The sequence below is a fragment of the Zasmidium cellare genome (assembly GCF_010093935.1).
Source record: "Zasmidium cellare ATCC 36951 unplaced genomic scaffold M409scaffold_19, whole genome shotgun sequence".
Classification (NCBI taxonomy): Eukaryota; Fungi; Ascomycota; class Dothideomycetes; order Mycosphaerellales; family Mycosphaerellaceae; genus Zasmidium; species Zasmidium cellare.
In genome coordinates, this window is record NW_022986963.1 from 130,845 (window position 1) to 141,935 (window position 11,091).

The window sequence follows — 11,091 nt, forward strand, 5'->3', positions numbered from 1 at the left end:
AGTGTGAAAAAAGGCAACCTGAGATTTTGACTCAGCACGGCAAATGCAAATAGAGTTGACTTTCTCGCAGCGGCTGGCCAGAACACCCGTGTTTCGAGTCTCGCGAATCGGGGCCAGGTCGCACACGAAACCACCCACGCCCTTTGTTTGTCCGTCCACAATTCGCGTGGCCAGCGTCTGTCTTGCTGCAAACCACCAGCCTTCACTACTGCTGGATGGACCTTTCTGCGAGGCCAGAATCTGCGCAGTGCATGAATCTAGTGTCACAGGTATGTTTTTGGACCTCTTCTTCACTCTTGCTGCGCCTACTTTTGTAGCGCTGCCCTTCTACGGCGCCTCAGCTCCCTCTCGTATTGCACGCACTGCCATCCTCCCGTTCAGCTCCCGAGTCTGTCTAGGACACCGTCTGAACTCACTTCTTGGCCAATGCGACACCAATGACTTCAGGTGCTTTTCATCCTCGTGCTCTGTTCTTTCCACTGCCCTTTTGCACGCGAAAACAGCAGGTTTCCGCTTTGCACAAGATTCGGTGTACCGGTTTTGCGGAGTCGAGTTTTGACACCGAATGCAGCCGCTCTTGCTTGAGAAAAAAAGAAGACATTAGACACAGACGGCAGGGACCATGGAAGGTCGAGAAGGCGCGGCAAGCATGCCGCCAACGTCAGGCATCCTGGACTCTTCACATTCCACGCAACCGTCGCAACACCTGGGGATCGACCCGAACAACCCTCACGTTCGCTCACCTGCGAACGCGTACGATTCCTATCAGGTGTCAAATCCATCCCTTTCGTCAGAAGCCAAACCTGCGCAATCACGAGACGATAATGCACAACAAGCCATGTCGGCGACAGCCTGTTCAGCGGACCAACATGCCGGCAAACTTACATTCTTCCAAGCATATTTTACGCGGCCCATCATCTCCAAGGATCCTGAGAAAAAGTCGAGCAGTACCAGACGGTTCTCCTTTCTCTCCATCGGCTTCCTCATATCAGCGGCCGTCATGGTCGCCATTCTCGTTGCTGTGATTGTGGTGGCGGTCATTCTCAGTGGACATCGAGGCCACCAAGCAAACGCAGAGCCTGTGCCGGAGCCTGATGACGACCACAAATCACCGATCAGAGGCGCAATACCGTCTAACTTCCCCGATCCGAGTCTCTACTACGAAAAGGGCACGTGGTATGCCTTCGCGACGACCAATGCTGCGGGCGTCCTTGATTACCCCGATGATTCCAACAACGCAAGTCGCTACACGCTGGACTTTGGACTCGCCAACATTCAGATGGCAACCTCCAGCAACTTCGCGGATTGGAACCTGGCTTCTCTCGCTGATCAGCCACTGCCAGCGACTGGCAACTGGACGATGGGTGCACATCACAAGACAGACAAGCCTCACATATCTAGTACATGGGCTCCAGCTGTGATCAAGCGCGCAGATGGCAAGTTCGTGATGTACTACGCTGCCATCCCTAGGGGGGCGAACCCGTACCCTCATCGTGAAAATGACGGCAAGATCTCCTTCCCGCACCCACATCCTCACTGCGTAGGAGCAGCAGTTTCGACTGGTACATCGCCCGCAGGACCCTACGAGGCACTGGACGATTACCTCGCCTGCCCGAAACCCGAAGGTGGAGCGATCGACCCTGAGGTTATGAGAGATGCAGATGGAAAGATCTGGGTTACTTACAAGGTTGACGGCAATAATATTGGCCATGGTGAGTCAAAGCACACCGTTTGTTGTTCAAGTCTTTCGAGTTTTTGCTAATGTTTTTTTCAGGAGGTCCCTGCGGCAACACAGTCCAACCAATTTTACCGACCCCGATCATGCTGCAACAGATGGAAGACGACGGCGTCACCAAAGTCGGCGACCCAGTCCAGATCCTCCAAAACAACAACTCCGACGGACCTCTGATCGAAGCACCAATGCTCATCAGATCACCAGAAGGCGTCTACTTCCTCTTCTACTCATCAGGGTGCACGCGCGAAAACACCTACGTGGTGAAGTACGCCACTTCGAGAGACATCAAAGGACCGTACACTCGAGCTAAGGGCACTCTTCTCAAGACTGGCGACTGGGGCCTCGAAGCACCAGGATCCATCGGTATCGTCGAGGACGGCCAGGATGGGTGGAACATGGCCTTTCACGCTCGAGTCAACTACGGCCAAGTCGGTCGAGTCCGCGCGATGTTCACTACCAAGCTGAAGTTCGACGACACGAAGGTCACGATGGTCCGCGACGACAGCACCGTACATCTGGGCCATAAAGACTCGACGGGCTGATTTTGAGAATGAAAGCGATTGAGATTCATGGCGATTTTTGATATTAGCGTTTCAGCACGATACCCCATGCCGCGGTTTGCACTTGCATTTTGTTTGCCTCTGGCATAGATTAGAGCGTCATGAGGGTGACGATACAGTAAAGCATCTAGAGCGATGGCGTTTGGAGAGAATAGGTACCTCTCCGTGGTTTTTGGGCATTGGCATTGGCATTGGAGAGATCAAGCGGCTTTGGATTCGATACAAGGGGAATGATACAGCATGTTGCATAAAGATTACAAAGACCTTGAGTGTTCAACATACGGAACCGTCAACTCGCTGATGACTATACATACATCTTCGTCATCTTTTTTGATTTGTCGCTGTTCGAAGAATAGGTAATCCTTCATAGGGCGGTGGACGACCCTCATGTAGGGCTGCCGGTACTGCAAGGGCCAAAGTACGAGATATTTGGGGGAATAGTTAAAATAGACATCGTTTGCTGTCTTACTATGTATCTCTTGTTCTTTTCCTTCTTCTGGCCTCCTATTCTCAGGCCTCTGTGACACCTAGGATCAATCGGGAAGAGCCGCGTGATATTGACAAAGTCACCAACCAGGATTCGCAGAGAAGGATTCGCACACGGAAGGCCTCGAAACCTTCGACAGGATTACAACAACACCGTATATCTCTCCACAGCCTCGCCGTTATTCTGATCAACATTCTCGGCGTCCATCACCAGCAGTCAACCACACCCAGCACCTTCGCTCAACACCGGAGCAACGCCCGCCGCATTTTCTAGTCGCGTTCCACAACATATGTCGTCCCAAGACCTCACGAGCCATCATCAAGAATCACCTTCGTCAGCAGTGCTACTATTCTAGGAAATGCTGACAAGTGACCCGAACGTCTGAGCAACGAGTGGATGGAAGAAAACCATGGCCCTCTTCGCCTTTGTCCGCTGGAGGACGCCTGAGCCCTTGGCGACTCTCAGCGCGCCTCGGCCTTCGTCTTCGTAAAGCGGGAGAAGATGCAACCATGTGAGATGAGATGGCAATACGAATGCGATTTCGTGTGCTGCCACGCGCCTGATGAACCAGGGTATTGCTTTTTGCAGCGGCGGTTACAACAGTTCATCCGCCTCGCATCTTAATCCCGCGAAATCGGAGGGGTTTGAAGAACATCTTCGCACCCAAACGCGAATAAGAAACGTGTATTCTGCACCTCGTTCCTAATGGAGGAATTCTTGAACCCGAAGAACAATCTGGAAGGAGCTTTCCACGAGAATACTTCAGCATCATGCAAATGCCAGTATGGAGCAGCCGAGCCCGAAGCTGACGACCATTCAGTCCCTTTCGGCGCTTCTCGCAGCAGCAGTGGAGAGCATTGGCGGTTTTGGCATCAAAGCAGCCCTCATGCGAGTGCGCTAAGATCCTCGTGGCCTGGATCCTTCGCAGGAGGAATAAGCGCTATCCTATACGACTGTCTTTCAGCCGTCCCAGGCAAACGTCGACATGGGAAGAGTGCACTGTTTCGCACTCGCTCCGTAAAACTGGTAGAGCTCTACGGCCGGACCAGACCAGCCTCAGCCATGCTACGCAGGACTAGTGGGCCCAGCCCCGCGGGAGGGGACGTAAAGCATTATAGGTAGGTGACAGCCGTTCTCGTCGTCGCAGGTAAAGCGGTATCCTTGCTCATCGAGTGTGTCAGACTCGATTTCCCTTGTCAGCTGAAGATCATCGCGACTTGCGAAGACGCGGACTGCTGTTCCTATTGGGGACATTGAAGCGTTATTGCGAAATCCGGCTTTCTCACTCGCGACTTCAAACGAGAGGGCTCCGCCACCATCTCCTAAGATCAAACCAGCTGGAGGCTACCACTATCAAGACCACCCTTGTCTTTTCCTGCGAATGTAGGCCTCCAACGACACCAATCCCTTGGCCACTCAATCAACCAGTCACAGACGCTTGCGATTCAGCTTACCCTACCCTAGCCTACTCCCAAGCGCGTATGCCACGCTTCGGTTAGGCCTCGTGGAACGGAGGATCTTCATAGCCTGCAGTGCACTACCGTTCAGCTTGTTTGGACCAAGAATCCTCCGCTTACATCTGCGAGCAGTCTCTTGCTTTAAAGAGGCTGAGGTTCCTTCCTCGGTGAGACGTCCAATTTCGACATACCACATTGGAAGAAGGACTCTTCAAGATGCAGAGGTTCATTCTCTTGCCATTGCTCGCCCTTACGGCTTTGGCGGTCTACAAGATTGTGTCGATTGTCGTTACGAGAATTCAGAATGCTTGTGAGTCAGGCAGATCTATTTCTGAGACCGTACACTGATAAAATGACCAGCGAAATCACGACAACTCGGCTGCGAAGACCCTCCTGCGGTCGCTGACTGCGGCTTCATGGGACTGAAGCAACTGAAGGATATCCAAGCCGCTGACAAGGCACGCATGTTCCCCGACTTCCTCGAGGACCGCCAGAAGAAAGTCAGCAAACAGCATGGCCGCGAGGTCTCGACCTTCACATACAATGTCATGGGCCAGAAGATCTATTTCACCAGCGACCCGAAGAACATCCAGGCTTTACTTGCGACGCAGTTCCAAGACTTCGGTGTCGGTTCCGTGCGCTTTGCCATCATGGGCGAGGTGCTTGGTGATGGGATCTTTGTGCAAGATGGCAAGAAGTGGGAGCACAGCCGTGCACTGCTGCGACCCAACTTCGTCCGCGAACAGATCAGCGATCTTGATATGGAGGAGCGTCACGTCCAGAGCCTTCTGAAGGTCATGCCTGTGCAGAAAGACGGCTGGACCAAGTTCACCGACATCCAAACGCTCTTCTTCCGACTCACCATCGACGCTGCGACGGAGTTCCTCTTCGGCGAGAGCGTCGACTCCCAACTTGCTGAAGCAGAGGTCGTCGATGTCTCAACCGGCAAATCCGCCGACCAAGAACGCAACGAGCGCAACTTCTCCAAGCACTTCGACCACGCCCAACTCGTCATGGCGACCAAATTCCGCCTCGTCGACCTGCACTGGCTCCACAACCCACCGGAGTACAAGATCGACAACAAAATCGTCAACGACTTCGTCAAGCACTACGTCGAGCTCGCGCTGCAGAAATCGCCCTCCGAAAAGAAAATCGAAGAGGGGCACGGCCAGAAGGAGAAATACGTCTTCCTCGAAGCCCTCGCGCAGCAAACCCGCGACCCCGTCGAACTCCGCGCCCAACTCCTCAACATCCTCCTCGCGGGTCGAGACACGACCTCCTCCCTCCTCTCCTGGACCTTCCACCAACTCCTCCGCAACCCGTCCGTGTTCGCCAAACTCCGCAGCACCATCATCGAGACCTTCGGAACCTACGACAACCCCACCGACATCACCTTCTCCACCCTCAAATCCTGCCAATACCTCCAATACACCCTCAACGAAGTCCTGCGTCTATGGACAATCGTGCCGGGCAACGGCCGCCAATCCAACCGCCCCACGACCCTCCCCCGCGGCGGCGGCCCCGACGGCTCCAAACCCATCTTCCTCCCCGCCGGCCAGCAGGTCGACTACTCCATCCACGTCATGCACCGCCGCAAAGACATCTGGGGCGACGACGCACTCGAATTCAAGCCCGAACGTTTCTTCGGCAAACGCCCCGGCTGGGAGTTTCTGCCCTTCAACGGCGGTCCGAGGATCTGTATCGGGCAGCAGTTTGCGTTGACCGAGGCGAGTTATGTGCTGGTGCGGTTGTTGCAGCGGTTTGACGCGATTGAGGCGGCGCCTGGGGAGTTGGAGGGCCCGGTTACGAGTAATTTGACGTTGACGAGTTGTCCGGCTAGGCCGGTGACGTTGCGGTTGAGGGAGGCTAGGGATTAGATTATCGACAGAGATGGCGTTGCAAGGGTGTTTTTTGGAGAGCGTTTTGAGGAAGCCTTTTTGACTCCGCTCGTCGCGGCTGCTTATTATCTCTATCTTCGTGGGTATGCATCTCTCCAGGAGATAACTCTACACATCGTAACATACATCCCAAACATTACCCTCCAAAAAACTCCCCATCCTATCCACCAACCATGAAATCACACCTCCCTACCCTATGCATTACGCAGCAACACCATTCTGCACCAACAAATTCTCCGTCCCGCTCCCCACACCCTCCACCACGCCCTCCAACGCCAACTCCCGAATCCTCTCACACAGACTCTCCGGCTCGCGGGGCCCCTCCAATCCAATCAGATACGCCGCCAGACCCGCCACGTGCGGACACGCCATGCTCGTGCCGCTGATGGTGTTGGTCGCGGAGGGGAAGCCGATCCACGACGAGAGGATGTCTTCGCCCGGGGCGAAAATGTCGACGACGGAGCCGTAGTTGGAGAAGGAGGCGCGGCGGTCCGAGATGGTGGAGGCGGCGACGGTGCAGGCTTGTGGGGTGGAGGCCGGGGAGGAGTTGGAGGCGTCTTCGTCTGTCACGTAGCATTCGTTAGTACAGGCTCATCGAGGGTGGGCAGGTTTGTTGACTTTGACGTACTTTCATTCCCCGCCGCTACGGCGACGAAAGCGCCCTCTGCGACGGCTTCGGCGATGGCGTCGTTGGTAAGTTGGCTGAAGGGGCCGCCGAGGGACATGGAAAGGACGGTGCGGTCGATGTGGCCCTGTTCTTTGGCGTTGTTGACCGCCCAGTCGATTCCCTTCAGCACGCCACTGTTCGAGCCAGAACCATCGGATCCCAGGACTTTGACGGCTACAAGGGAGGCTTTTTTGGCCTGTCGGCAATATCGTTAACGTGGGATGATGGGGAGTAGAGATTGATCAGGTGATACTTACGACGCCATATTTCGTTCCTGCGGCAGTGCCAGCGCAATGCGTCCCGTGGCCTTGGCCATCTGCATCTTCGTCATCGATGAAGTTCGCCCCGAAAGTCGCACGTTCGCCAAACTCGGAGTGGGAAGTGTAGATTCCCGTGTCGATCACATAGATGTACGAGCCTTCCCCTGCGGAGGAATCGTACACGTAGTCCTTCGCGCCAGTTTCCTCGTGGCTAAGCCTCGCCAACCCCCAGGTCGATCCATTCTGTGTGACCAAGCTCCCGTTCGCGAAAGGCGCAACCTCGCGGTGTTGCAAAGGGACGCTGGCGTAGACTTTGGTATCTGGCTCGACGTGCACGATTCCGGTTAAAGTCTCGAGGATATCGAGGACTCCATCGTCGCCGTCGAATGCGAAGCCTTTCACGTGGTTAATCGTGTAGTTTGCTTTGGATTCGATGCCGGCGGAGGACAGGACCGAGGCGAGGATTTCGTTGAACTCGGAGCTGTCGTCGAGGCGGGCGATCCAGGATCCGGAGATGGTGGAGGCTGTCTGGGTGCGGATGATTGTTGGTGGGGCTGCTGCGAGTGCAAGGGTGGGAAGCAGCAGAGTTGCTGGGAGGAAGCTTCTCAATGCAGGCATGGTCGTGAAAGATTGTTTGAGGGGATAACGAATAGTGCAAGTTGCGGCTCGAGGGAACGAACGTGAAGTTGTAGAATCTCAAGGAGTGTGATGCTTGTCAAAAGCTGTAGCGAGTGTGATTGATGCAAGAAGGGTAGAGAAAACTGGGAAGATGGTTGTGCGTACAAACCTGTTGCGAAGGCGTCCAGGCTGGCGATATATATGACCCAGGCTCACAAACCTGAGGCACGTCTTAAGGTCGATGGCATGCTGATATCGCGGATGGCGGGATTTTGCCTCTTGGTATCCTCATTGGCATACCCAAACCGCTCGATTCGACGCAAAGCAGCCGGATCGTTTCACAGCTCTTGTCTTGCAGGAAGACGACATACCCAAAACTGTAGCCGGTCTCCTCAATTGGCTCTTCCCACTGCATAAGCCAAATGAAGCCCCATAGAATCCAGTGGCAACAGAGCAATATAGAGAGATAGGAGTCGCCGTATCGCTGACGTGAAGTCCATCGTGCGGAAATGTGCGAGCTTGGCCTGCAGAATATCATGTCCACATGGCGCAGGAGTCAAGAACTCCCAAGAGAAACGTCTGCATAGCTTGGAGTTGAAGATTGGAAGAGGTGGACGTCCTGGCAAGGCTTGTGGAATGTCGTGAAACCACCCTTGTCGCTTGGCACGCAGTGGTAGATGAAAGAGATTGGCCAATCAGCGGGGGCAGAGGTAGACGTCGCCTCTTGTTTTCGGTGTCACCGGTGCATGCTTGGAAGGACTGCCAGCTCGTCAAATCGGATGGCTGAACTTGATGGCCTTTGTTATGGCCAAGATGGATGTTGATGTCGCTATCGAGATGGACGAGGTGAAGTGAATGTTGTCCTCGGCAATCGTCGGCCCGCTTGGCCACGGCTCCAACATCACTCCCTCTCTCCCTCTCTCGCTCCACCCTCTTTTCGATGTGCGGACGGACGAACGAGCCCGTCTTTGGGCCGAAAGCTACAATCGTGACGGCTCAAGTGAAAGACCCCTCAATTGCCGTCCGAACTGCCTTTTCTGACATCAGCTCGTTGCTGGAGAACACCAGCTCACCTCACCTAGGTCTCAGCCGCATACTTCTTACCACAAGCCATTGAGGACAAAACGGTTCAGTAGACATTGATGGTTCTCTAGTAAGATCGATAACTATTTCTACTTTCATTGACGTCCTCAATATCAAACCGCCAACTCTTCCCTCATTCTGTTCCCTTCAACTACCTCAGACGCCATGGCAACGACTAACTCCCCGCACAAACCGCCATTCGAGAAGGTATGTAGAACCTTGAATCCCCAACCTCTGCACCCTCTGAACCTTTCACCAGATCCTCATAGTCGGCGCCGGCCCCTCAGGCCTCCTCCTCGCCCTCCTCCTAGCCCAACACAACATCCCCTCCCTCGTCCTCGAGTCCTGGGCCACCCTCGACACCCGCCTCCGCGCAACCCAGTACGGCGTACCCGCCACGCGAATCTTCCGCCGTGCAGGTCTTCTCCCGGACTTCCGTGCCGCGTCAATTCCCAAGTTCCCGGCAATATGTTGGCGCCGGGTCGCCGATGGCGAGAAGTTGATCGAGATTGATATGAGCGTTGTAGAAGATGAAGAGGATCGCATGACGGTGTTGCAATTGGGGATCATCATTCAGATCATGTATCGACATTGCCTGGAACGTTTCGGACCGGAGGGTACAGAGGGCAAGGGCCTGATCGAAGTGAGATTCGAGCACAAAGTCGTAGGGACAGGACAGGACGAAAACCAGGCTTGGGTAGACGTCGAGATCGGGCAAGAGGCCCGAAAGGAGAGGATATCAGCAGACTACGTCGTCGGCTGCGACGGCGCCAGCTCCGCCGTCCGTCGAAGCCTCTTTGGAAAAGAATGGCCCGGCAAAACTTGGGACTGCCGCTTCGTCGTGCAGAACGTCTTTTACGATGGCTTCGAGAAACACGGCTGGGACGGTGGGAACTACATGATCGACAAGGACCACTGGGGCCTCATTGCCAGACGCGGCCACGGAGGGCTCTGGCGCGTGACGTATGGCGATTCGGCCGTTGGTCTCACGGATGACGAGTACCTCGCCCGGAGAGCATGGCATTTCAAGGCGATGTTACCGGGCCACCCAGACCCGGACGAGTACCGGATCGAGCAGACGAACATGTACAACATCCACAACCGCTGCGTGCCCTCCTTCAAGGTAGGGAGAATCCTCCTGGCAGCTGATTCGAGTCACGTGGTCAACCCGATGGGAGGATACGGCTGTATGACAGCGTGTCTCGACGTCGGTGGACTGGCCGATTGTCTGATAGGATACCATACGGGCCAGGCCGGCGAAGACATCCTGCAAACGTACGCCGATGTGCGGCGGGAGATTTTCCTCAAGTACGTCGATGCTCGCAGCGTGAAGAACCTCGAACGGGTCAGCCAGACGGATCCGTGGACGGTGTTGGAGACGGACAAGTTCTTCGGCATCATTAAGGAGTTGAACCAGGATCCGTGTAAGGAGAAGTTGAAGGAGTTTTTATTGGTATGCCCAGCCTTCCTCGTCTCTGATGTCCTTGACTTGACTGACTTTCGATGCCTTCTGCAGAAAATCTCCAGTATCGAGTATGATTTCACGAAACATTACGACAGAGCGCCGTCGAAGACGCATGATCGAGAAGGGGAGACGAATGGTCGTGTCAATGGCAGTGGGAATCTGAAGCCTGCTACAGTCGCGGTCTGATGTATGAGAAAACATCTCTTGCTTCCAATGATACAAGTATGAACAACGAGGCGCCTTTACAATTGGCCCGCAGTATGAGCCTGTTTCGGTTTGGTTGCTGGACTCAAATCCGAAGACTCGAGGGAGGGCACGCGCCAGTATAAGGGCGAGGCTAAGGCGCTCAGGAATTCTGTGGCCAGCCTGCCTTCTATCACTACTGGACCGCCTCTTATCAGAAGAGGTAGTGTAAGAAGGATTTTTATAGATAGGTAGATTATGCGCGCTGTGTCCTGGATACATGCGAAACTCAGCACAGTGTTCAGATATGATGCCATGCACCTATAATCGAGTCAGGGTGACGGGGTAATGAGGAAAATGGCATCAGCAGCAGTGAGAAACGTAAAACATCTTTGATATCTGTTGCTGCCCCGTGGGCAGCAGCCTATTCTTTTCAAATCAATCCTCCGCGAACCACTTGTCCAACAACATCCCTTCGAATGCGACAGCATCTCCACTCTTCATCACCCCTCAGATGGGCCCCATACAGGCGTGGACGTGCTTCCTAAACGGCGCCTCGTACGTATAGGCCCTCGAGCAGAATCTGCACGTCAAGTCCCTGCAGTGATGTGCCGTGAGCGACACGCTTCCTTGTTCCATCCCACCGCAGTACGGGCATCTCCACGGGTCTGGTTCCCT

General features: G+C 54.6%; 4 protein-coding genes across 4 annotated transcripts; 3 read left to right on the top strand and 1 right to left on the bottom strand.

Moving 5' to 3' along the window:
* Positions 1-1,000: 1,000 nt before the first annotated feature.
* On the top strand, positions 1,001-2,400 carry M409DRAFT_66686 (glycoside hydrolase family 43 protein; the record flags this gene model as incomplete). The annotated part of the gene is made up of 3 exons (XM_033817047.1): positions 1,001-1,712; positions 1,775-2,244; positions 2,386-2,400. 3 exons carry the CDS (start codon positions 1,001-1,003, stop codon positions 2,398-2,400), a joined length of 1,197 nt encoding a protein of 398 aa, XP_033667073.1.
* Positions 2,401-4,455: 2,055 nt separating this feature from the next.
* Positions 4,456-6,116, top strand: M409DRAFT_23374 (uncharacterized protein; the record flags this gene model as incomplete). Its single annotated transcript, XM_033806765.1, has 2 exons — positions 4,456-4,549; positions 4,600-6,116. The coding sequence occupies 2 exons, from the start codon at positions 4,456-4,458 to the stop codon at positions 6,114-6,116; spliced, it is 1,611 nt and encodes a 536-aa protein (XP_033667074.1).
* A 222-nt stretch (positions 6,117-6,338) lies between these two features.
* Positions 6,339-7,682, bottom strand: M409DRAFT_23375 (uncharacterized protein; the record flags this gene model as incomplete). Its single annotated transcript, XM_033806766.1, has 3 exons — positions 6,339-6,700; positions 6,766-7,000; positions 7,062-7,682. 3 exons carry the CDS (start codon positions 7,680-7,682, stop codon positions 6,339-6,341), a joined length of 1,218 nt encoding a protein of 405 aa, XP_033667075.1.
* Positions 7,683-9,345: 1,663 nt separating this feature from the next.
* M409DRAFT_66689 (uncharacterized protein) lies at positions 9,346-10,640 on the top strand (the record flags this gene model as incomplete). Its single annotated transcript, XM_033817048.1, has 2 exons — positions 9,346-10,218; positions 10,632-10,640. The coding sequence occupies 2 exons, from the start codon at positions 9,346-9,348 to the stop codon at positions 10,638-10,640; spliced, it is 882 nt and encodes a 293-aa protein (XP_033667076.1).
* Positions 10,641-11,091: the final 451 nt, after the last annotated feature.